The sequence below is a fragment of the Dasypus novemcinctus genome, chromosome 26 (assembly GCF_030445035.2).
Source record: "Dasypus novemcinctus isolate mDasNov1 chromosome 26, mDasNov1.1.hap2, whole genome shotgun sequence".
In the NCBI taxonomy this organism is placed as follows: Eukaryota; Metazoa; Chordata; class Mammalia; order Cingulata; family Dasypodidae; genus Dasypus; species Dasypus novemcinctus.
The window spans coordinates 55,564,405-55,590,994 of record NC_080698.1 but is presented as its reverse complement, the minus strand read 5'-3'; the positions used below and the strand labels follow the sequence as shown (position 1 = coordinate 55,590,994).

General features: G+C 49.5%; 1 protein-coding gene across 7 annotated transcripts in view; it reads right to left on the bottom strand.

Moving 5' to 3' along the window:
- CFAP100 (cilia and flagella associated protein 100) overlaps positions 1 to 26,590 on the bottom strand; it is a 58,993-nt gene that overhangs the window by 5,911 nt on the left and 26,492 nt on the right. For all 7 annotated transcript variants that reach the window (XM_071212246.1, XM_058288567.1, XM_058288573.1 and 4 more), the window contains exons 4-13: positions 22,528 to 22,622; positions 21,392 to 21,584; positions 18,463 to 18,530; positions 18,208 to 18,371; positions 17,921 to 18,001; positions 11,547 to 11,731; positions 11,151 to 11,192; positions 10,950 to 11,073; positions 2,454 to 2,502; positions 2,216 to 2,367 (exon numbers count right to left, since the gene is read on the bottom strand). In XM_071212246.1, coding sequence (XP_071068347.1) covers positions 2,216 to 2,367; positions 2,454 to 2,502; positions 10,950 to 11,073; positions 11,151 to 11,192; positions 11,547 to 11,731; positions 17,921 to 18,001; positions 18,208 to 18,371; positions 18,463 to 18,530; positions 21,392 to 21,584; positions 22,528 to 22,622 — 1,153 coding nt within the window. The remainder of the gene's footprint in view (positions 1 to 2,215; positions 2,368 to 2,453; positions 2,503 to 10,949; positions 11,074 to 11,150; positions 11,193 to 11,546; positions 11,732 to 17,920; positions 18,002 to 18,207; positions 18,372 to 18,462; positions 18,531 to 21,391; positions 21,585 to 22,527; positions 22,623 to 26,590) is intronic.

Here is a 26,590-nt window from a genome sequence, read left to right as displayed (position 1 = left end):
AGCTTGCTAACCAGGTCACCTGGAGGTGAGGGGATTATCCTGGATTATCTGGGTGGGCCCAGTATAATCACAAATTTCCTTTCAAATGAGAGAAGCAGGAAAGAGAGGTAGAGCGATGGAACGTGAGAAAGTTTCAACCAGCCATTGCTGCTTTGAAGATGGAAGGGTCAGGAACGGGACAGCCTCTAGAAACTGGGAATGACAGACACACGCACTGTCGCTTGAGCCTCCAGCAAGGAACACAGTGCTGCCAGCATCTTGGTTTTAGCCCTTGCGGCCGACTTCTGGCCTCCAGAACAGCAAGGTAATAAGCTTAGGCTGTTCTGAGCCACCCACTGGTAGCGATGTATTTCAGTAGCAGTAAGAACCAATTGCACATGGAGTGGCTACAGCACATTCTGTCGATCCAGTCACCTGCCGCTGGATATTTGGGCTCTTTCCATTCTTGGCTATTAGGAGTAACTCTACTTTGGAGGTGATTATAGTTTTTTTCCTACAGTGTCTCTAACACAGCCACTCCTTCCAAATGTTGGGACAGATTCCTCCTTTGCAATGTTTAAAAACCATACTTTGTTGTTTGCTGACAAAGAGTGGTTGAGGTCACAGAAGTTAGATGAACGTGGCTGTGATTCCCCTGAGAAGAAAGCACTGGCGCTCTCAGCTGTCGAAGTGTCTTGTCCTGAAAGCCAGCTACCTGGGGGCAACCCAGATTCTGCCCTGAGGAGACTGTGTGTGTGTGAGGGCATGTGTGAGTGTGTGTGAGCGAATGTTAGTGTGTGAGTGTATGTGTGTGTTTGTGAGTGTAAGTGTGTGAGTGAATGTGAGCATGGGTGTAGGTGTGCATGTATTGTGTGTGAATGAATGCAAGTGTGCGAGTAAATTGAGTGTGTGTGTGGGTGAATGCAGGTGTGTCAGTGAATGTGTGCCTGAGTGTGTGTGTGTGAGTACGGGTGTATGTGTGCATATATTGTGAATGTGTGAATGAATGCTAGTGTGTGACTGAGTATATGTGTGTGAAAGCGTGAGCGCGCGTGTGTGCGTGCTTGTGTGTGTGAGTGAATGTTACCTGTGAGTGGTGGTATCCGTGCATGTACCGCGTGTGTGCTGGAGGCGGGGCTCGCGCCCTCCAGGGTCCCGGGGAGCTGGGAGGCCCCTGCTGCTCCCCTGCTCACCTGTCTCTCTGCTGTCTCCAGCCTCCCCGGGATTGGAACCTTGTCCGAGAGCTGGTGGCTCCACAGCAGGCTGGAGACTCCCGGCCATGCCGGGCAGGACATGGGCCAAAGGGACGGGAGCATAGGAACGTGGGGGCTCCCACGGGGCGCCGGGGCACCGGCTGGCTCCACCTCAGGGCCCTTGTGCCGGCTGTGACCTCTGTCCAGAGCACTCTCCCCTCAGGCCTTGGTGTGGCTTCCGGCCTCAGGACATCCTTGGCTCCAGTGACCCCTCCTGGAAGCCTTCCTGCCCCCCAGCTCCCTTTCTCACATAACTTTGTTTTCGCCAGCATCTACAAGTCAGCTCTGCTGCCCTTTTTGCCGCCTGTCTCCCCCATTGGCTGTGAGCTCCGAGGGGCTCTCCAGGGTCCTGGCGGCTTGGCCACCCTGGGCAAGCTGGTGCCCCTGGCCTCCTCCAGCAAGGCCTTTCCGGCTCAAGCGGCAGGGCCCCGGGCGTGCCCACCCACCCGGCCCAGCCCCACACGCGTCCTCTCTACCTCTCTGACTTCGCCCCACTCTCGGCCGCCTCCCCCAGACCGCTCCATTTGCTCAACAGTGACAGGAGGGACATTTACAGCTGTGCTACAAGGAGAAGGGCTGGGGGCTTGGGCCCTCCCTGCTCCCTGCTCCCTGCTCCCGGGAGGGCTCCGGAGCTCTGGAAGGTTGGCGACAGCAGCCCCCTCCAGTCCGCTCCGAGCGCCCGCTGGGTGAGCCCTTCAGGCTCTGCCCGGGCCCCTGGGAGGAAGCCTGCCTTGGGGAGCTGCAGTCCGGCCCAGCTTCCTGGAGCCTGGTGTCCCCCGCAGACCCGGTGCCAGCCCCAGCCCTGTGCACCAGGGCACTCCCTCTCTGCAGGGCCAGGCCTGCCCGGTCCACATGGAGGGCCTGGGGGCAGTTTGCACAGCCTGCCCACAGCGGCCGTGGGCGTCCGGGAGCCCCGATGGGCTTGGAGGTTCTCTGCAGAAGGGCGCAGAGCCCACCCTCGCCCTTCCGACCGCGGCACCTACATCCGGTTATGGGTGTTCCTCAGGGTCAAGCGCAGGTCCTCCAGGGTCTCCTCCATCTCCTGCGTGTTCTGGATCAGCGAGAGGTTCTGCTCCTCCAGCTGCGTGAAGACGTCCAGCAGCTGCTGGGGCTCCGTGAAGTACAGCTCCAGCTCCTGCAAGCGGAGGGCGAGCCGGGCAGCTGCGGCCGGGGGGGGCCAGCACCCCGCAGCTCCCGCGCGCCGCGCCCGGAGCCACGCACCTCCCCGTCGCTGTCTAGGTCCTGCTGCGAAAGGTGGGTGCTGCTGGACCTGCGGAGAAACAGTGGTGTCGGGAGCCCAGGAGCTGCGGAGCCGGCGTGGGAGCGGGCACAGTTGGCGATCTCAGGCTTGCCCCGACATTGCTGATGGGAGGTGAGGGACACAGGGACCCGCTTCCCACTCAGCCCACGCCACCCCCTTCCCCTCCCCCCCACCCCACTCCTCGCGCCCCTCCCCAACGGTGCGTGCCCCCGACAGCAGCTCCTCATGGGCCTCGCAGATGCCACAATCACCAGAGGGACATTTTCAAAATTTCAACCAGCTCATCTCACTCCCTACCTCAAGAACGGTTTCTCACTGCAGTTGAAGAAAACTTGACCGCCCTCCTCGGGCTGTCGGCCCCTCCTTATCCGGAACCTGCTGCCTCCCCTCCTCCCCGGACCCCGCCCCTCCGGCTTTCTTTCCCGTCTCTGGGTGCCCAGTCCTACCTCAGGGCCTTTGCACCTGCTGGTCCCAGGCCAGGGTTGGCCCCGCCCCCGTTACAATAGGGGCGGGGTTTGAGGAGCCACGTTAAGATGCCTTTCCTGCCACCTCCCCCACCCAGGTCCCACCACATGTTGACCCTACCCACACCTCAGGACCCCACAGGGGCAGGGATGGCTGCGTTTGCTGCTGCATCCTGAGCCAGCCCAGAGAGGGGTTCAGAAATGCTGCAAGTGTGCAGAGCCCTTGGCCTGCTGGCTGAGCCCTGGAAGGCACCAGGCAAGGGGGGCAGCTGGATGAGGACCAACCTTGACCGATTTCCAAACCAGCTCTGAGCTCACCCCTCCTTGCTGGTCCAGCCTGGGCCTCTGAACATGCAGGTTCTGCTGGTGGGGGTTGGGGGACAGGGGTGTCGGGGGGTGGGAACTGGACCCACCCAGAGCACCCTTGCTCCTTTGTACACAGGCAGCTCCCAGGTTGGTGGGGTACCCCAATGGCTGTGCTTCTTCAAAATTCTTTCCAAGTGTGGCTCCTGACTCTTGTTCCACCAAGGAGGACACCAAGGCCTGGGGCAACAAGGCAAGCCCCCGGGAACCTGGGTGGGGCATTCCCTTGGGGCAAGCCATGGGCTGGAGGTGTGGGGCCCAGGCTGCATGTGGACGCCAGGCCCTGACCCGCCTCTGGGACGGTAAGACCGAAGTGGGGGACAAGTAACCCAAGAGACGTCATCAGTCCAAGGCTCTGAGGCAGGAATTGAAGGAGGGTTTGACTAAACCACTCTCCAAGCTTGGGGTACATGCCTCACACTGTGTATACAGTTGACTCACATTATTTGTGGTAGTTAGGTCTTACAAAGTAGCTGCCAACCCTGAGTTTGTGAATGCTGAACCATTGCCTCCAGGGAAAATACAGGGTTAGGTTCCTGCAAACCTATGCATACCTATCAATACATAACCTTGTTCTGTGTGTGTGTCTGACTGAAGATGCCATTTTTAATATATATGTCTGAATCATTAACATTGAACTCATAGCCAACAGCATCATAACTCATGCCTGAACAAAGTTACACTTGCATTTTCACTGAAAGTCACATCATGGCTATGATGATCTGAAGCTGGAGGAACCCCAGAAAATCATGTTCTTAAAACTGGTTCATTTCTGTAGGTGGGACCTTTTGATTAGATCACTTCAGTAAGGCATGGCCCAGGGTGGGTCTTAATCCTTTTACTGGAGTCCTTTATAAACAGGATGAACATAGAGAGAAACACACAGAAGCTGAGAGAAGAAGTCACTGAAGCAATGAAATCCAGAAGAAAAGGAAGAGCCCAGCAGATGCCTTGCCACTTGAGAGAAGAGTCCAGGATCGCTGGCAGTCTTCAGGGAGAAAGCATCACCTGATGATGCCTTATTTGGACATTTTTCTCAGCCACAAAACTCTAAGCTTATAAACTAATAAATTCCCACTGTTAAAAGCCAACACACTGCTGGTATATTACATTTTGGCAGCCTAGCAAACTAGAACAGTGGACTTCTCATACTTAGGAACACTGGACAGCACTTCAGTCCTACACTTGATTTTAAACAGTAAAATCACCCACAAAAAGCACAAAAAAAAAGCAAAAACCATGACATTAATAAATAGACTGTGAAAAGGATGCTCATTTGCAGTATGAGAGAAGGCAGAGTGTTGCCTTGTTAGACCTCAACTGGGAATGTATGTGTTGGGTGACTCAAATTTTTTGTTTTGCGCATGTCCATGAATGACTGAAAGTGCTGAGAGTATTGACTTTGGGGTCATGAATAAGTTTAAGCAAATAGTCAAATTCACTTCTACGGAATCCATGAATAATGAGGACCAGCTCTGTATTTGCACTCTTCTTACAAAGAGGAACATGGGGATCAGAGATGTGAGCAACTAGCTGAGGTCTCCTCCAGGGCTCTTTTCCTTCTGAAAAGCCGCCTTCCAGATGGATGCAGATTGGGTTGGTGCCTGGTTTGATGAGTGAAGCTAGGGCTGGACTTCTGCCCCCATTTACCTTCTTAGCTAAGCACCCTTGTACAGCCCATGACCTGCCCAACATACTCAACAGCTCTGGTCACATGGGCAATAGTTGGAAGTGCTCAAACTCAGGACGGTGTGATTCCAGACCTCAGCTCTCAAAGATTCTCCCAAGGCAGGGTCCTGAATGGTGAGTGCTCTGGGGGCAAGAGGCAAGGAATCTAGGCAGAAGCAATAGCTTCTATTAGATCTCTTCACCTTCAACCTGGACTTTGCTGATTTCCAAACCAGCTTTAATCCATCCATGCTTTAATCTTTAAGCATCATTTTCCCTGCCTAGTTGAGAAGACCAACCACCATAAGTGTCATTAATGTTGGTCCAGACATTTTGCATCTATGACTTTTTCTGCTAGTGGGAGCTATGAGATCCAATTTAGTGTTAAAGAAATGGAGCCTCCAAAACATGCCTTTGCAGGGGAACATGATTCAATCTCCCATTCTGCCATTTGCACCACCAAAAAGCATGTTCTTTCTACATGCAAAATACATTTATCCTATTCCGACACCCCAGAAGCCTTAAACCATTTCAATAACAACTCTAAGTCCAAAGTCTCATCAAAATCAGTTTGGGAGTGGGCTGTCCTGGGGCAAAATTCTTCTGTGGACCTGAGAAACCTAGAAAACAAGCCATAGCCTTTCAAAATACAGTGGTAGGACAGGAATAGGAGAAACATTTCCATAACAGAAGGGAGATATGGAAGGAAAACAATAGTCACAGATTCTAAGCAAGTCCATAATCCAGCAGGGCAAACTACATTAGATTCCAAGTTCTGAGAATTATCTGTAGATCAAAGCTCTGTTCCAGGCCTAATGGAGTGGCACACCCTTTCCGGGCACTGGAGCAGTAGCCATGTCCTCCCGGAACTCCAGGGAAGATGGCCCACTCATTCCAAACTTCAGGGTGGAAGTTCCTCTCTTAGCCTGAGGAGATCTCTTTGACCCAAACCTCTGCTTCCATGGTTCTGCTCTTGAAGTCCTTCTTTCTTTGTTTCATTCTGCTTCTGTCCTTTCCAGTTCAGGTTGCAGTGATTCTATTCATACAAAATTCTCAAAAATCCTGTTAGCTTTCCATGCATTTCAAGGGGATCCAGGCCATTCGACAAAAGGGTTTTCCACAGATTCTTCCTGAATAGCTGCATTTCCAATCCTGACATCCTCTGAGATGGCTGACTGGTTTCATGAGTCATAAACCTAATTTTAGCAAACAGCTGTTCAGCCTCACCATCTTTAGCAAAGGGTTTTTCATTGACATCCTGGCCCAGAGCCCTCTTCTCTGGGAACTTACCTCTCAGGACTCAGGGAGGGCACTGTTGGAAGTGCCTCTGACCATAGTCTCAGAGCATTCCATCTAGATGGGCCAAGAATTTTCCAAATCATCAAGTGCTGGTTCCATTTTGCTTAGTATTTCAGTCCTCAATTTATCCCTTTCCTCTCTCATTTTACTATAAGCTATAAGGAGAAACTAGGTTGCACCTTCCTTACATTGATTGGAGATCTCTTCTGCTAAATATTCAAGTTCACTGCTTACAAGTTCTGCTTTCCACCTGACATCAGAACACAATCTTGCCATGTTCTCTGCCACTTTATAACAAGGGTCATCTCTCCTCCACTTTCCAATAGCACATTCATCCTTTCCTTCTAAGGCCTCATCAGATGCACCTTTAACATCCATATTTCTACACATTCTGTTCATGATGATATATGTATTCTCTATAATGATAGAAACTTCCTCTATATATCTCATGATTTTTTCTGAGCCCTGACCAGAATCACCTTTAATGTCCATACCTCTATCAGCAGTCTCCTCAAGACAAATTAAGTTTTTCTATCAAATACCTCAAAATTCTCCCAGCTTCTACCCAGTACCCAATTCCAAAGTCACTTCTACGTTTCTAGGTATTTGTAACAGAAGTGCCCCTCTTTTTGGTACCAAAACTGTCTTAGTTTGCAAAGGCTGCTATGATAAATACCGCAGAATGGGCTGGCTTGAACAATGGGAATTCATTGTATCACAGTCTGGGAGGCTAGAAGTCCAACACTGAGGTATTGCTGGGTCTTGCTTTCTCCTGAAGTTGGCAGTGTTCTGATGACAGCTTGCATTCCTTGGTATACCATGACTTGCAGATGCATTTTGCATCTATCACATGGCAAGTTCCCTCTTCCCCTTTGGCGTCTCCTAACTCACTGACAGAATTGAAATTTCCTTTGCTTGTAAGGAACTCAAATCTTATGGATTAAGGCACACCCTGATTTAATTTGGCCTCATCTAAATCCTTTTCACAAATGAGCTCATACCCTAGGACCAGGAGTTAAGACTTGAACAAGTCTTTGTGGGGGTCATGAGTCAATCTACCAGCCCATCAGGAGCTGGGAGTTGTGTGATCCATCTAGCCACACCACTGGGCATGTGAGAAGCAATCTATCATCAAATGGACCTAGAGACTGAGCTCAGGCAGGTCCAAAAGATACAAGGAAGTTGCATGAGCAGGGGGTTCAGACTCTCTCAACATCAAGTCTTGTCACGTTGCCTTCTTTCTCTCAATCCAAGGCCATGGCCCTGGTGTGTTCCTTAGGACCAACAAAACTGTGGAAGAACCAACTCAATATGCTGGTTGTGCCTGAAAGTAAACAGCTTACAGAGATGATCCAAGGGACAGTGGTGAAGGAAAACCCTTCCAGGGGTCAGAACTTCGAGCAGTCCACTTGCCTACCCACTCTGCAGCAAAAATTGTGAATCTATATTTATTCATGGGCAGCTGCTAATAGTTTATCTGGAAGGTTAGGGACTTGGAAGAAAGATTGGAATATTGATGACAAGGAAGTTTGGGTAAGTAGTATGTAGATAGATTTCTAACAGAAAGCATTATTAAAGAAGTAAAGGGAGGTATGGTGACAATGCTACATCAAATATAGACTATCAACAAAGAGAGAGAAATTATTAAAAACAGAACCAAATGGAAATTTTGGATTTCAAAAATGCTGTAACTGAAATAAACAGATTTGAACTGGCAGAAGAAAATAAATGATCTTGAAGACAGACTGGTAGAGATTATGCAAGCCAAGAAACACAGTGGAATAAAATGAAGAAAAATAAACAGAGTCTCCAAAAAATGAGGGAAACCATTAAGTGCAGTGACATATACATAATGTGAGTAACAAAAGGGGGGAGGGGGGAGAGCGGGGGGAGAGAGAGAGAGAGAGAGAGACTAAAGGCTATTTGAAGAAATATTGGCTGAAAACTTCCTACATTTAATGAAAAACTACAATCTACATTTTCAGGAAGCCCAGTGAACTCCAGGTAGAATAACCACAAAGAAGCCCACAAACTGATACATGATAGTAAAAATACTTAGGGAAACAGACTTGGCCCAGTGGTTAGGGCGTCCGTCTACCACATGGGAGGTCCGCGGTTCAAACCCCGGGCCTCCTTGACCCGTGTGGAGCTGGTCCATGCGCAGTGCTGATGTGCGCAGGGAGTGCCCTGCCACGCAGGGGTGTCCCCCACGTGGGGGAGCCCCACGCGCAAGGAGTGCAGCCCGTAAGGAGAGCAGCCCAGCGTGAAAGAGGGTGCAGCCTGCCCGGGAATGGCGCCGCCCACGACAACAGAAGCGGACAAAGAAACAAGACGCAGCAAATAGACAAAGAGAACAAACAATGGGGGGGGGGGAATTAAATAAATAAATAAATCTTTAAAACAAAACAAAACAAAACAAAACAAAAAACTTAAAGACAAAAACAAGGGAAAAAATCCAGAAAGCAGAAAAAGAAAAGCAAGGTGTCACTTACAAGGGCATCCCAGTTAAGGTCAACATCTGACTTCTGAACTGAGACAATGGAGGCCAGGAGGCAGTGGGATAACATATTCAAAGTGTACACAGGAAAAAAAACCCTCAACCAACAATCCTCTATCAGGCAAAACTATCTTTTAAAAACAAAAGTGAAATCAAGACTTCCCAGATAAGCAAAATCTGAGGAATTTGTTGCCAGCAGACCCGCTTTACAATAACTACTAAAGGAATTCCTTCAGCCCAAAAAGCCTGTAGCTCAGAGGCTGCGAGAGTTCTGGTGTGAAGCTTCTATTTTCTGTAGGAGGTGAGAGGTGAGGCACATGAGGAAGAAGATGGGGGCACAATCAGAGGCTCAAGGGAAGCAGAGGTCTGAGATAGCCACGATTCCAGCCCTAGTGGCAGTGGTTTGCACACACTGCTTTAAGGGTCCCCCCTACAGGAGCTCACTCAATGCTCATAGTGGTCCTATCAGCCTCTCCCCATACGGCCGAAAAGAAAGCTAAGCACACAGTGCAGAGTTGGGGATGGAATCAGAAGTTTGGCTGCAGAGGCCATTCTCTTAAGCACTGCCACCTGCTTCAGGGCCCGTAGAGGCCATGTGCCCGGTGGTGGCCTTCGAGGAGTCACTGGTGTTTGGGGGGGGCAGAAGTGGGGGTGGTAACTAGTCATGCTGGAGAGCAAAGGGTCTGTGTAGGACATAAGACGGGGTTGCAGAAAGAGTTTGAGAGGAGGCCAGGGGGTTTGAGGTGGTCCTGGGAGGTAGCTGGTGTGGGCCTGGCGTCGCTGGAACTGAAAGTAGGCCCCAGAAGGAGGTGTGGCCTTCTGTACGGTCGATAGATCCAGCTTTGACTTCCCCAAATACCCCACCCCCTGAGGCTCAGACCTTGTGGAGCGACACATGGGCACTGCCAGGGGCTCCCCTGATGCTTACCAGCCACCTGCATCTCACAGTGCTCTCCAATCCCACCTGACCCTCAGGCCCAAGAGGGTCCAGGCTCCACGGGGCAGGCTACAGGCAGGGACGGGATGCCCACCTAAGGCTGCAGCCAGTTCTCCAGAGGGGCCCCTCTCGCCACATCACGCAATGTGCGTATCGCCCTTGTCGGCACCAAGAGGCCAGGGGTGCAGGCAGGGCACTGTCATGGGTGCACAAACCATAGATGAGAAGGATTTGAGGGGCAGAGAAAGACCATGTACTAGAGGCAGAAAGGAGGGCCTTTTGATCAGGTGTCTCAGGGAAGAATGGCAAATCCACCTACCTTCAAAGCAAAAGAAAAACTAAATGGTGCAGCCACTGTAGAAATCAGTCCTAGAATTACCAAATGACCTGGCAATTCCACTTCTAGATCTGTACCCAGCAGGGACTAGAACAGATAATTTGCACACTAGTGTTCACAGCAGCATTATTCACAATTGCCAGAAGGTGGAAGCAACCCAAGTGTCCGTCTATGGAGGGTTAAACAAAATGTGGTCTACCCATGAGATGGAATATTACTTAGCCCTGAAGAAGGAATGAAGTTCTGGTACATGCTACAGCAGGAATGAACCTCGAAGACATTATGCTGAATGAAACAGGCGAGACAAAAAAGGACAACTATTGTATGATTCTACCTAAGTGAAATGATTAGAGTAAGCAAATTTATAGAGGCAGAAAGTAGATTAGAAGTGATCGGGTGCTGTGGAGAGAGAGGAATGAGTTGTTATTGCTTAATGGCCACAGAATTTGTTTGGGGCAATGGAAAACTTTTGGTAATGGACAGTGGTGATGGTGGCACAACATTGTAGATGGAATTAATGCCACTGAATTGTATACTTAAAAATACTTAAAATGGCAAATTTGTTCTTTTATATATATGTTAACCACTGTAACTATACTTTTTAAGTCTGGAAAAGTTTACATAAAAGTCTCGATGGTCAGCTTGTCTTGAAAAAAATCAGGAAGCTCTGGCCTGTCTTTCCCCAGGGCCGTGGCAGGCTGGCACAGAGGCACATGCTGTGCAGGGGTTGCCCTGGGCTTAAGCTTGCACTGTGGATAAAATATCCTGATTTGGGGGTTTCTGGTAGACACTACCCCGTGGGAGCTGGGCGCTGGCCCCACCTCCCGGCCTGGGCCCCGGCATGGCTCCCGCGTGTGCAGCCCCCGCGACGGCCCTTCCGAGCCCACTCACAGTTTGGAGTCCAGATCGCTGGACACGCTGGGCTGGCTGCCGTGCTGGGGGCTGCTGCTCGACAGGGTCAGCCCTGACCGAATTAACTGGAGGAACTTGGGGATCTTCCTGGAGCCCTGGCCCTCTGGAGGGAGCAGAGGGATGGTTTCCACGGGCCCCGCCCCCGGCGGGGCGCTCCTCCAGCCTCCGGCAGCCACGTACCTTTGGCCCATGGTGAGCCTGTCCTGCCCCTGGCCGCCGGTCCTACAGGAAGCAAAGGAGAAATCCTCGGGGGTGGCCTTGGCTGGAGCCCTCCCCAGCCCTTCTGCGGAAGGTTTCGTTGGCCTCAGAAGGAGAGAGGCGCTCGGGAGGAGCGCCCCGGGATCCGGGTTGACAAGCAGCTCCCTTCCCAGTGGCGCCACCCAGGGCCGAGATGCAGGGTTCGCGGGTGGCTGCGGGGACCACACTGCCCCGGGCCTCAGGGCCAGGCCCGTGGAAGCGGAGGCCCGGCCATCCTCCTGCCCTGCCCCCCCAGGGGCCCTGCCATCTGGGCACAGGGCCGAGGTGGGCCCCTGGCAGATTCCGCCCCCGGGGACGCACCCTCCTCTCTTCTGCTACCTTTGTCCCCTGGCACGGAGGAGACCACGTTGCTCTCTTTGGGGACCTGGACAACCTCCACAGCCTTTTTGAGAGCCAAGCTCTTCTTCTCCCGCTCTTCCAACCACTCCTTGGGTGACAGCTTGTACAGGAACTCCTTGTAGGTCTTGTACTGCTGCAGCATGTCCTCAAATTTGGAGATTTCGCTAGAGCCAGGGGAGGGAAGTGTGAGGCCAGGCGTCTGCCCAGAGCGAGGTCCCTCCAGCTGCCTGGCCGCCGCCTCCTCTGGGCTCCTGCCCCGCAGCCTGGCTGCGCCCCACGGGGGCTCTTTGTTCTCCCAGACAATAGGCGGTGCTGCCCAGGAGGGGATGGGCACGTGGGGTGTGCAGGGCCTCCCGGAGGTGCAGAGTGGTATATTCTGAGCCTGGCCCGTTAGCCTTCTGCGGATGTCAGGTTTTATTTTACCCTGGGGACGCTGTCCCTCTTTCTGGGCGTGGAGCAGAGGCAGCCTTTGAGCCAAGTCAGCCCTGCATCCCAGTTGCCAGCGGTGTGAACCTTCCCTTGGCCTCAGTCACCCCATCTGCACAAGGGGCAACACCATCTCACTTTTAAAAAATTGGTAATACACATGTAACACCAAATTTCCTGTTTTCACCACTATTCAGGACGATTCAACCCTATTCGGCACTATTCAGCACTATTAATTACATTCATAATATTATACCACCGTATCCATCATCCATTATGAAGACTTTGTCACCACTCCAAACAGAAACTCTGCCATTCAGCAGTGGTTATTCTCCCCATTCTCCCTTCCCCTGACCCCTGGTAACCTCCAATCCCCATTCTGTCTCTATGGATTTGTCTTTTCTAGGTATTTCATAGATGTGAAACCATACAATGTTTGTCCTTTTGTGTCTGATTTATTTCACTCCACATGACTTCAGGTTCATCTGTGTTTTCATGTGGCAGAAAGAAGTTCATTCCTTTTTATGGCTGCATCATATTCCATTGTATGGATCGACCACGTTGTGTTCCTTCAATCTTATGTTTATGGGCTCGGGTTGTTTCCACCTTTTGGCAATTGTGACTAATGCTGCTATGAACACTGTATACAAGTATCTGCTTGAGTCCCTGCTTTCAATTCTTTGGGGTATATACCTAGAAATGAGGTTGCAAAATCATGTGGTAATTCTGTGTTTAACTTTTCTGAGGACCTGTCCAACTTCACCACAGCGGCTGCACCATTTTACATTCCACCAGTAACGAAGGATCTCCTAATTCTCACACATCTTTTCCAATGTGTTATATTATTTAAAGATTTATTTAATGTATTTATTCCCCCCCCCACCTCTTGCCACTTGTGCTCACTGTCTGCTCTCTGGGCCCATTCACTGTGCATTCTTCTGTGTCTGCTTGTCTTCTTGTGCTCTTCTTAGAGGCACCAAGAACTGATCCTGGGACCTTCCAACGTGGGAGAGAGGTACTCGATAGCTTGAGCCACCTCAGCTCCCCAGTTTGTTGTGTCTCTCATTGTTTTTCCTCCAGTCTCTTTTTTGTTGCATCATCATGTTGCATCAGCTCTCCATGCAGGCCGGCTCTCCATGTGGGCCAGCTCTGCAAGTGGGTGAGCTCGCCTTCACCGGGAGGTCCCAGGAACTGAACCTGGGACCTCCCGTATGGTAGATTTGAGACACATCTGCTTCCCACTATTTTTTTAAATACTAGCCATCCTATTATGTGTGAAATTGTAGTCATTGTGATTTTAATTTGCATTTCCCTATTGGCTAATGACGTTCTTTGCCATTTTTAATTGCGTTATGTCTTTTCGTTGTTGAATTGTGAAAGTTCTTTATGGATATAAAGCCCTTATTGGATATAGTTTCCAAATATTTTCTTCCATTCTTTAGGTTGTCTTCTCACTTTCTTTATAATGTCCTTAGATGGACAGAAATTTGTATCTCTGATTAAATCCAATTTATTTGATTTTTTTGTTGTTGTTCCCCATGATTTTGGTATAAAGTCTAAGAATCCATTGTCTAATACAAGGTATTGAAGATATTTTCCTATATTTTCTTTTAAGAGTTTTAGAGTTTTGGCTCTTACATTTATGTCACTGATCCATTTTGAGTTTGAGTTAATTTTTTTACAGTGTGAAGTAGGGGCCCACTTCTTTCTTTTGCACCCTGGATATCCTGTTTTCTAGCATGATTTGTTGAAGAGAACATTCTTTTCCCCATTGAGTGGGGTGGATTTGGCACCCTTGCCAAAAATCAATAGGCTATATTAGTTTCCCCACAAGTTAAATATAGAATTATCATGTTACTTGGCTATTCCACTTCTGGGTATATACCCAAAGAAAATGAAATAGGGTCTCAAGCAGATACTTGTACACCAATGTTTACAGCAGCATTATTCACAACAGTGAAAACACTGAAACAACCCAAATGGCCATTAAGAAATGAATGGATAAACAAATTATGGTCCATCCTCATGTGAAAATTCTTCAGCCGTAAGAAAGAATGAAGCTATGAGACACGCTGCAACATGGGAGAACCAGGAAAACGTCAGGCTGAGTGAGACACGGCACATGCAGGCAAACATTGTATGATATCACTTAGATGGTTAGAATAGGCAAATCTGCAGAGATAGGAGGTAGATCAGAGGTTACCAGGGGATAAGAGGAGCAGGTAAGGGAGAGTGTTTGTCTGTAAAAATAAAAAGAGCAAAATGCACCCTGGATTTTGAATACCTAATACAAAAAAGGTAAAATGTCTATTAATTTCATGTTGCTAATATGTAGAAATGATAATATTTTTGACATATTAGTTAAATAAAATGTTATTAAACAATTGGCCATTAATGAGTGAGTTTATTTCAGTTCTATTCTACTTATATATATGTCTGTCCTTGTGCCAGTACCTCATTATTTTGATTACCGTAGCTTTATAAAAAAAGTTTTGACACTGGGAGGTATGAGTCCTCCAACTTTGTTGTTCTTTTTCAAGATGGTCTTGGGGGAAACGGACTTGGCCCAGTGGATAGGGTGTCTGTCTACCACATGGGAGGTCCGTGGTTCAAACCCTGCGCTTCCTTGACCCGTGTGGAGCTGGCCCATGTGCAGTGCTGATGCGTGTAAGGAGTGCCGTGCCACACAGGGGTGTCTCCCATGTAGGGGAGACCCACGCGCAAGGAGTGCACCACGTAAGGAGAGCCGCCCAGCGCGAAAGAAAGTGCAGCCTGCCCAGGAATGGTGCCACCCACACGGAGAGCTGACACACAAGATGACGCAACAAAGAGACACAGATTCCCATGCCGCTGACAACAACAGAAGCGGACAAAGAAACAGGACGCAGCAAATGGACACAGAGAACAGACAACCAGGGTGGGGGGACGGGGAGGGAGAGAAATAAATAAATACATCTTTAAAAAAAAAAAAGATGGTCTTGGCTATTCAGGGCCACTTGCCCTTCCATATGGATTGATGATTGACTTTTTCATGTCTGCTTTTGGAATTTATTTATTTATTAAAAAAACTTTTTAAAAAAATTTCTCTCCCCTTCCTCCCCAACCCCCCCCCCGCCCCAGTTGTTCTGTGTCTATTTTGCTGCATGTTCTTTGTCCACTTCTGTTATTGTCAGCAGCATGGGAATCTGTGTTTCTTTTTGTTGCGTCATCTTGTTGTGTCAGCTCTCTGTGTGTGCAGCGCCATTCCTAGGCAGGCTGCACTTTCTTTCGCGCTGGGCAGCTCTCCTTAAGGGGCGCACTCCTTGCGCGTGGGGCAGTTCTTGTGCACATCAGCACTGCTCATGGGTCAGCTCCGCATGCGTCAAGGAGGCCTGGGATTTGAACTGCGGACCTCCCATGTGGTAGACGGACGCCCTAACGACTGAGCCAAGTCTTTTCCCATGCTTTTGGAATTTAGAATGGGATTGCATTGAAACTGTAAATAAATTTAGGTAGTATTGGCATCTTAACAAGACCAAGTCTAATCCATGAACTTGGGATATCTTTCTATTCATGTAGGTTGTTGTTAATTTCTTTTAGCAATGTTTTGTAGTTTTTCATATACAAGTCCATTACATCCTTCATTAAATTTATTCCTAGATTTTGTTCTTCTAGTAATCATTGTAAATGGAATTAATTTCTTGATTTCCTTTTCAGATTATTCATTGCTGGTGTATAGAAACACAACTGGCTTTTGCAAGTTGATCTTGTAGCCTGCCACTTTGCTGAATTCATTTATTAGCTCTAGTAGCTTTCTTATATATTCTTCTGGGTTTTCTATATACAGAATCATGTCATCTGTGGATACAGGTAGATTTACTTCTTCCTTTCCAATTTGGATGCCTTTTATTTATTTTTCTTGCCTAATTGCTCTGGCTAGAACTTCCAGTACAATGTTGAATAACAGTGGTTAGAGCAGACAAACTTTACTTGTTCCTGATCTTAGACGGAAAACTTGCAGTCTTTCATCCATTGAGTGTGATGTAAGATATAGGTTTTTCATATATTCTCTTTATTACAATAAGGACTTTCCCTTCTATTCCTAATTTTCTGAGTTTTTTTTTTTTTTATCAAGAAAGGGTACAGGATTTTGCCAAATGTCTTTTTCTGTCCCAGTTGAGATGATCATGTGTTTTTTTTCCCTTTTTCTATTAGTGTGGTATATTCTGTTTATTGATTTTTTGTTTAACCACCCTCACATTTTGGGTAAAAATCACACTTTGTCAAGGTATATAATCTTTTGCATGTGCTGTTGAATTAGATTTGCTAGTATTTTGTTCATTATTTTTGCATCTATATTTATAAGGGATATTGAGCTGTAATTTTATTTGTGATTATCTCTGGTATTATGGTGATGCTGGCCTTATAAAATGAGTTCACAGCTCCAGTATTTCTGTTTGGTTCCTTTTTGAAATTTCTGTCTCTTTATTTTGTTCAGACAGTGTTTTCTTAATTTCCTTTTGTTCTTTGTTTATGGATTCCTTTAGCTCACTGAACATAGTTAAGACAGTTGATTAAAGTTGTGACAATTATTTCAATCTACGAGCTTCCTCAGGGATGAGTTCTGGAAAATTCATTTTTCTTGTGAGTGAGCCATAACTTCCTGTTCCTTCATGTGTTTTTTTGTTGAGAACTGGACATTCTAAGAATTATATTATTATAACTCAGGAAATCTAATTCTCCTCACTCTTTGGAGATTGCTAGTTTTTGCTGTTGTTGTTGAGGGCTGCAGCTGCCAATTTGTGACTATTTCAAATTATTTTTGCTCCCAAATGGGGAAAGAGAAAAGAGAATAAAAAGTAGGTACTGCCTCTGTAAGACTCCTCTGCTGCTTTTTTCTTGAAGGGGTTTGGAAAAATGGTCACTGTCGGAGCCAGCCCCCTGGAGGCCTTTTGCTCAGACCTGAAGTGGCAGAAGCCGTGCTCAGCAGTCAGGCCACAGACCTCTGGACTTCGGAGGATCCATCCTGGCACCAGCAAGCTGAATCAGAAGCCTGGGATTCAGTCCCCACAGCTTCCTACTATGCAGCTGGGGGGTAGGGGGTGGAGCTCTTGCAGGGCAGGTCAAAGTCACTTTCATGGTAATTTACCAGTCTCTTCCTCTAGCTCCTCCCTGGGTACTGAACAGTGTTTCGCTAGACCCCCAGAGTTTAAAAACAGTCGATTCAGACAGTTCCTTCCAGCTCATTAGTCGTTTTGGTGGAGGGACTGATTCCTGGACCTTCCTACTCTGCCATCTTCTCATATTCTTTTTGGCTTATAATCTTTTGTTGCACACTGGGCATTTAGATATTTTAATGTGTGACTTTAGTCCCTGATGTATCTGTTCCTTAAGCTTGTATCTGGCTAGTATTATGAGAGAGATTTCCTTGTATGCCAGGAGCTAACGACAGCAAATCAAAAAATAATACCACAGAAAACTTTCATAGTCTTTGCAGATTGGCTCTCTGTTGGTTGGTGCTCTCCTTCAGAGCTGAGCTACCCTAACAAGGGACCTGAAGAATAGTCTGAGGCAAAGGCTAGGGTCCCCCCTGGAGCTCTCTGAGCATGCCTCTTGTTCTGCGTGTGTTCTTACGGTCTTAAGGATTGTCCCTATTTCCAGGAACCTGAATGCTTCCCCTACAGAACAGTATTTCCTACTGGTCCTGGGTTCCTTATTGTATGTCTTGAAGCTGGTAAACCATAGGATTGTTTCTTACACTGATTTAGCCAACCCTCCAGCCAAGTCTCGTGGGATTTTGAGTCCCTGCGATAGTTAAGCCTGAGAGGTAACGCAGTGGGGTTTGCATTTTGAGGGGACCCTTTTGGCCACTCTGAAGAGTGATAGAAAAACTGGTGGCAAGGCCCAGCGCAGGCCCAGCTTGCCCTCTGGCCTCCCACTCAGCTCACCTTTTTATATTCATGATCTGCATGGTCAGCTCCCTGATCTCAGTGATCTTCTCTATCTTTGCTTTGGTTTCCTTCTCAGCCCTGGGATGTGGGGTGGGGACAGGGAGACAATCACAGGCAAAGAGAAGTGGCCACATTGCCCTCAGCCTCCTGGGCTGGGCAGGGCTCAAGGCCAGGCAGGAGGAGACAGGGAGCTGTTGGGGCTGGGCATGGGTGCTACGTGCAGGCCCAGGGTCACCCATGGCCAGCTGGCCCCCCTCCGCTGGCCCCTCGGCCTGCAGGCTCACACTCGCAGAGCCTGCACCGAGCTGCGGTCGTTCTCCCTGAGAAACTCGTCAAACAGAGCCGCGTCCTTCTCCAGAGATTTCTCCGCCCGTTCCAGCTTGGCCTCTTCCATGGTCGTCAGCATCTCCAGCCTCTGGATCTCACTCCGCTTCATCTCTAGGGCGTACTGGGGGCCGCTGGCAGGTGAGGCATGGTGCCAGCCTGGGGACCTCCTCCCCGATCTGGCTCACCCTGGAGGGGGGCGCGGCTGTGCCTACCTGGATGAGGAACATCTGCCGCTTCTGGTGGAGGTAGCCGTCGATGGTATCGGGCTCCATTTTCTTTTCTGCAAGGTAAGAAGCGGGTGGGGGGGGGCAACAGGGAAACGTGGGAGAGAGTAGCCCAGCCCAGGAGCCGCGGAGGGGCGCGCGGCAAATAAGCACCCGGAGCTGAGTGTGCCGCTAGGCCCAGGGTCCGCGGCGGGGCCGGGGGGCTCCCACGCCCGTGGGGCGCTGTGCTCTTGTCTTCTGCGTCCAGCCGAAGGGAGGAGGCTCTATCTGATGTACCCTGTGGTGGGAAACCCTGCCTTGTATCTGATCTCCCCCCTTTTTATTCAGAATGATTTTGTGGACACCCTCACCTTGGAAATTTCACTCAGCTAGACTTGGGACCTGAATGGGGTAGGGAGAGGAAAATGAGGTGGTATGATTTCTCCTTGAGCTCCCAGAGCCCAGTTTGGGCAACAGCAAAGACTACACGGCCGGGGTTTAAACCAGGTTGGAAAAAACCAAGGTGGGCGTCTGTATGAATTTCCTGAGTGCAAGCGGAGAGACAGGGCAAGATAAGTCGGTGCCTGAGGGCTCCTGGGGACTCTTTCCATGGCCTTTCTGAACAAAAACGTCTGGCTCTCTGGCCTTTTTACTTGAATCCTTTCCTTTCCGGAAAAAAAAAAAAAACAGTCTGATAGGGTGGAAAGATTCCTACGTTAACAATCTAGATGCCTGAAGAGACCCTCGCTGGGTCCTTGCCTCTCTCGGGGCCCTTGGAGAAGCTCCTTGTGCAGGAAGACCCGGCTTCTCCCTCCACATGGAAGTTGGGGACATGGGGGAGTTCTGCAGTCCAGACCCCCTGGGGCCCACCCTTCTGGGCGTTCACACCTGTCTTCCTGTCCAGGAAGCCTCCTTCAGGTCTCTACTTTGGGAGCATTACAGTATTTCCCAGGGGAAATACACCCTCTGCGTCTCACGGGTACCAGCAATGGGAGGCCGTCAACAGAAACGTGTCGTGTCCAGTGGTGTGCCCCAAGTGGCGGAGCCGGCACACACACCATCGGAACAAACGCCCCGTTTTCTAACAAAAATAACAGGCCGCCGCCGGCAGGACAGAGGTGGAAGGCTGGGATGTTTCTGTAGCATTTTCATTTACTTCATTTAACATTTCATTTCCCTCATATCACTGCTGCAGTTCTATTATGTTTCAGGACTCTCTGATCCCAAAGATTCCTTTCTGGCTTTGTGATATTATACTTTATTATCTGGGTTGGTAGGATTTTAACATGTATTTAGTATTTAAGAGTTCCTGCTGGGTAATAAAAGTGAAAGTTCACACACATATAGTTCTTTCTGTGTGATAGACACTCTTCGAAGCATGTTAAATGTATGAACACATTTAACCCCTAGTTACCAAGGAGCAGCTAATAAATGGTGGCGCTGAGATGAGAACCCAGGAAATTTGGTTCCACAGCTGATACTCTTTACCACTAAGCTAGCTTGCCTACATTTTATATATTCTGCCTGCATTTTATATATTCCACATGCATTGTATATACTTAATATTCAGAATGTACTCGATGTTGTGATTCATATGGTTTTCTCCTACAAAAGCACTTTCAGTCGGCAATTCACTGGGAATTGACCTCTGTGATTGGTGTGAGGTGGGAGTCCCTTAGAACCTGGTGCCATGTGGGGGAAAGACTGTTCTTTCCCCTCTGCACTGCAGACGCCTTTCAAAGTGCCTTGAGACCAGTTTCGTCCACCTGCCCCATGGGATCTAAACCCCCTCTCAATCAGAAACAGAGTGGGCATCACCATCCCAAAATCTTCAGGACTGAGCAATGAGCAAAGATAAGGGGGAAGGCAACTAGGGACTAAAGTAGACTTATGATTATTCTAGCAATGGAAGAACTTGTAACATTGATAAAAAAAGGCAGTGGTCACCAGAGGTTCTGAGCAGAGGGAGAGGTGCAACATGGGGCATTTTCGGGGCATTGGAATTGTCCTGTATGACATTGCAATGACGGATTCAGGCCTTCATACATTTTGTCACAACCTATGGAATTGTGTGTGGTGAAAGTGTCAACTATCATGTAAACTATAGTTCACGGTTAGTAGCAGTGCTTCAGTGTGTGTTCATCAATTTTAACAAATGTACCCCACTAATGAAAGATGTTATTAATGGGGGAGAATGTAAGAGGGGTGGGGATGGGGCATATGGGAATCCCCTATTTTTTAGGTAACAATTATGTGATCTGAAGCTTTTTAAAAAATAAAAAAATTAAAAAATATATTCCTATTGTGTAAAAAAACCAAAACCAAAACAAACAAAATAAACAAATCCCTTCTGATATCTGTATAAGGAATAGCGTTTAGGCTCCAGGCTGTACAGTGTTAAAATTGCGTAGCGAAAGCTCCAGGGACCCTTCAGTCAGAAAACCCAAGCCCTACCTTTTCTTCGAGGGCTCCCTCTTGAGTTTCTTCTTGAATTTTTTTTGGAATTGGAAATCCAAAAAGGGTGGCAGATCCAGATAGCCAAACAAGCCCCTGGATCCTTACGTTTGACCTGATACAAAATAAAGCCCACCTGCCCTCAACCCACCCCTCTAAGACGGACAAACCCTCGCCCAATCAATCGGAGTCAGTCCAACTTAATTTTAAGACTGTGAAAATCGTTTGCTGCCGCTAGGTACTCGAAGCCACTTCTAGTTTTGCAAGTGATCGGCTTCCTTGCTGCAGCAAGACTTTTGCATCCTGAATAAAATGCTGGACTTGGCAAACCTGACGCCTGTTTGTCTTTCCACGAGAGGAAAAGGGGGCCCTTCCTGTGCCCTGGCCATCTGGGGAAGGCTCGGCACAGGGCTGTCTGTCCAGGCGTGCCCCGGAGCCGTGGCGGGGGTCCGCTTGGCGGCTCCGTGCCTGGAGCAGGCGGTACCTTTGGTGAGGGCGAGCTTCCAGGCCACGTGATCGTGGAACTCCTGCAGCCGCGCCGTCTCCTCGCGCACCTGCTCGTCCTCCGCCAGGTCCTCCAGCTGCAGCTCCCGCCGCAGGCTGGTGTGCTTGGCGGACACTTTGGACGAGTAGGTCATCTTCTCGTGCACCCGCATGGACTTCTTCTGCTCCCGCTCCTGGAGGAGGTGGGACAGTCAGGACCGGGTCCTATTGCTTCCACCGTGGGCTTGAGAGGGCTGTGCAAGGAGCGTGTGCGTGCACACGGGTATGCACACTCGACGGCCTCTGTGACAGGGTGTGAGGGTGCCTGCGAGAACCCCATGCTTTGGGAATGCCCCATGTTCTAGAACACAGAAGGAGTGAAGGGGGCAGGGCCGGAGAGCCCACCTGTCACCTAGCTGCTGCCAGGTGCCTCTGCTTGTCACCCGAGAATGGGAGTCCAGGAAGGGCCAGATAAAATACCGGCCCAGTTAAACTTGGGGGTCAGGGGCATACTTATACTAAAAGATGGCTTGTTGTTTCTCTGAAACGCAGAGTCAGCTGGGCATCCTGTACTTTGATTGGCTAACTCTGGCAACTCTAAGTTCAGGGAAGCAGCTTTGGGGAGTTTTCAAAAGAAGCTCGAAATCCAGAGTTGGATCTGGAAGCTCAGTTTTCCAGGTTGGCCGGCCAGTCCTTGCCATGTGCCCTCCCTTGCTAGTCTGCCCTCTCTTCTGCTCTGCAGCTGCCCTGTGCCACCAGCCTGGCGCCCCAGGGCCCCCACTCTGGCAGGAGATTGGAGGAGGGCAGATGGAACGTTCTGGCTCTTCCTCCTTTCCTGCTGCAGAGTCTGTCTTTGCAGTAGCCACCTCCCCCCTCTCCTGTGGCCCCAGCTCCCTGCTTGGGTGGGGGTACACTGAACCTGAAGTGGGGGGACTTTGGGAGGAAGGCAGGGCAGATCCCTGAGGCTGCCTGAAATAGAGATGGGGAGTGACTGGAGGAAAGAATTGCTCTGAGAGGGGAAATCTGGCTGCTGTGTGTTGGAGAGAGGGAAGAGCTGGGGCCATGGAAGCCGAGCTGAGGCAGAAGCCGGGCCTGGGGGCTGGGGGAAATGCCCCGGCCTTGATCCCAAATACTCACCAGGAGAGCCTTATTCCGCTCCTGGTCTCGGAGCAAGAAGAAATCCACATCTCCAGACATGTGGAAAGGATTAGCTGAGCGGTCAGCACCAACCACTGGGGAGGGAGACACATCCATTGGAGTGGCTCCCCAGCTCCTCACAGCTGGGGACTTCTGCGAATGCGTGAAGGAGTGGTGAATGTTCTCCTGGGTCCAGCCACACCTGACTTCCACCTCTGGCTTTTCCAGCTTCAGGAGCCAATATCTTACTTTTCCTGTTTCATCTAGTTGGAGTTGGGTTTTTGTCACTGGTGCCTGAAAGAGACCTCAGGAACACAGCCATTCAACTTTCTCAGGCATCTGCAGGATCCCTGGTTCTCTGTGGACACCTTTCTCCCAGCATCTCTCTAATTTAAAGTCTCAGGAGAACCTACTCCGTGGACGAGGAACTCAAGAGCCCACGGTTTGTAAGTGGTGGGGCCAGGTTTGACCCTGACCCTGGAGCAGAGGCTCTTCCTTTGCACTCGGGGACGGGGGGGGGGGGGGGGGGCAGTGGAGCCCTGGGTGAATCTGAGTTTGCCTTTACAGGAGTCTCCCAGAGTAAGGGTGTATGAGGCCAGAGTGGCCGAGCCGGGGGGAGCCAGGGCAGGCGTGTGGGAGTCGGATCTTCTGAAGATCCCAATTCTGCAGCACCCAAGAGGTGTCAGGGAGAGGTTCCTGCAGAGACCAAGGTCACTGGCTGGACAGAATTCAGAAGACAGCAAACCTGCTCCCAATCCTCAGAGAAATGAAGGACTTTAAAAACCGGGATGCTTTCTCCTTCCTACCCCCAGTGTAGAAGAAGGGGGTTTCATTGTACAAATCGCCACACAAGTATAAAAATCAACCACAGCTCTGGAAAACAAGGATAATACTGGCAGACCAGAAATTGTTGGGAATCCCTGGCAGATGGAAGGCAGACGGGATGGGCCTGAGGGAGGAGGCACAGCCCACATTTGCAGAAAGAAGAGCTGTGGAAGGCAGGGTGGCTCTGAAAGAGCCCCAAGCCTCTTGGAGGCAGAAATGGGTATGGGGGTTTATTAGTCAGAATTCTCCAGGGAAAAAGAACCAACAGGCTATACCTGTAAATAGTATGAGATGTCACAGAATTGTCTCATACGACTGTGGGGATGCACGAGTCCAAGTTCCGTAAGGCAGGCTGCGAGCCAAGGACCCAGATGGAATTCCCCGTGGAATTCCCCAGGAGACGCTGGCCATCTGAAGCAGAGATGGGGATTCCCTCCCTGAATGCTGAAATCACTTCTCCTTCTAAGGCCTTCAACTAATTGGATGAGACGGCACTCGTTGCTTTCAGCAATCTCCTCAGTTGATTGTAGATGTAACCAGCCATCTGCACAATCAACTCACTGGTGATTAAAGTCCACGAAAGGTCCTTGGACAGACAGCCCAGTGCTTGCTTGACCAAACAACCGAGCACCATTACCTGAGTCAACACATTAGCCTAACCATGACAGTCCACCCCTTGTCAACTCGCAGCCATACACACTGCCTTAAACCACACCTAATCTCTAAATAAAAATAACAGGTACAGATACATATATCCACCTAACACTACTCAACTGTCCTGCACACAACTGGAAACACACTAAACGCCTCCAGAGCCGGGTCCAAGTCCTTGGGTTATATTTACTCTTAGACTTGACATCTTTATATACTATGACATGAAACGAATGCAACTTATATCAGATGATAAAGGGAAAAGATAAAGAAGGAAAAAAAAGATATTCATGTCATGTCCATATAAACACACACTCATAACAAAACAAGGAAGAAATATTTATAACCATTACAGACCTCCTTTCTGGACTGGTCATGTGGTTGATGTGTTTATCACTACCTTCACCCATTCCATGTGCCCTTGACCTTCAGCAAGCCCTTCCGCTGGCCGTGGTTCTTTGCCCGGAGGGGTGACCCAAACTTCATTCCTGAAGATTCTGGGCCATTGTTAGTCCTGCCTGGATTGGGTTGTGGCAGTATTCTATTGACTTTATTCACAGGGCATGGCAGTACTAGATACCCAAGGGCATCTTCTGTATTGCAGGCAAACTCTTCTTTACCCCCATTATGCCGATGCAGTCCTATTTCCTCTTTATAGTCAGGAGCAATCACCCCAGCCAGTACAGTAATCCCCTTATTTCCCTGTTGATTCAGAGGCATGAGGAGCCCGAAGTGGCCAGGTGTCCTTCTGGGGGCCGTGTGGGTCTCTGCTGCTGGCAGGTTGGGCACCAGCAGTGGCTGTAGCCCAGGCAGCCTTGGTGAGGGAAAGCCCATGTTGCTGAGCCCATGCCTAACCTCCATCCCTACCTCCACGGCCACTTTGCTCATGAGCCCACTGGGCAATGACGGGAGTGGTTGAGAGCAGAGGCTGAGTGCTAGCCACAGAGCGGGCCATCTTGTTCACTTGTTAAAATCTTTCTCTGGAAAAAAAAAAAAAATCTTTCTCTGCTGAAGTCACCTTCCAGTGAGCATTCACACAGGACACAAATATTTTTATGCTTTTTGCCCACTCAGAAAGGTCTATCCACACAGCTCTTCCCCAGACCACTTTGACACCAGTTTTCTAATCACCTTCCTTCCTAATCTCTGACCATGCATCTAAACCATTGGAATCAGTGTACAAACACCTCCAACCATTTCTTCTTCCGAGAAAAATGGACAACCAGGTACACTGTGGAAGGTTCTGTCCACTGGGGGGATTTGCCCTCACCACTGTCGACACTTCAGGGACTTTCCAGAAAGGGCGGCAGTGCACAGCCGTCCACTTTCGGGTGGTACCAGCATGTCATGCAGAGCCATCTGTAAACCAGTTCCAAGTTTTCTCTTCCTCAGTCAACTGATTGTAAGGGACTCCCCAAGAGGCCAAAGCTGTGGGCTGGGAAAGAGAAGGTAACTTGGCAGGGGCGGTCCCATGGGCATTTGGGCCACTTCCTCACGCAGCTTACTTGTGCTTTCAGGACCCGCCCAAGCCGTATATTGTACATACCACTTCCACTTTACTATTTATTGTGCATGCCCAACTTTATGGTTTGGTGGGTCAGACAAGACCCAGCTCACGATTCCCAAGGTAACTCGGGGGTCCAAGGTTAAGCACTCAGTGTCTCTACTAAGGCCCAGCAGCAGGCCTAAAGCTGTTTCTCAAGAGGAAACAGTTATCTGCAGAGGATGGCAGGGCTTTGCTCCAAAATCCTAAGGGTCTGTGTTGTGATTCTCCTCTAAGGGCCTGCCTCCAGGTGGTTTCTCTGTTTGCCACTGAAACTTCCAGCACCATTGGCTGTGCTGGATCACATGGCCCGAGTGCTAGTGCAGCTTGCACGGCAGCCTGGACCTGACGCAGAGCCTCCTCTTGTTCCAGTCCCCACTCAGAACTGACAGCTTTTCTGATCGCTCGGTAAATGGGCCAGAGCAGCACACCCAAGGGGGAATGTGTTGTCTCCAAACTTTGAAGAGACACATTTTGCCTCCTTCTTGATTATAGGAGAGCCCAGATGCAAAAGCTTATCCTTCACTTTATTATTATTATTATTTTAAAGATTTATTTATTCCCACCACCACCACCACCCCCCGCCCCGGTTGTCTGTTCTGAGTCTTTTTGCTGCGTCTTCTTTGTCTGCTTCTGTTGTTGTCAGTGGCAAGGGAATCTGTGTTTCTTTTTGTTGTGTCATCTCGTTGTGTCAGCTCTCTGTGTGTGCGGTGCCACTCTTGGGCAGGCTGCACTTTCTTTCATGCTGGGCGGCTCTCCTTACGGGGCACACTCCTTGCGCGTGGGTCTCCCCTACGTGGGGACACCCCTGTGTGGCACGGCACTCCTTGCGTGCATCAGCACTGCGCATGGGCCAGCTCCACATGGGTCAAGGAGGCCCGGGGCTTGAACCGCAGACCTCCCATGTGGTAGGGGGATGCCCTAACCACTGGGCCAAGTCCGCTTCCCTTATCCTTCACTTTAGAGGGAGTATCTTGTCATGCCCCACACCACTGGACATCTAGAAATTTCACTGAGGGGGAAGGTCCCTGTAATTTTGTTGGA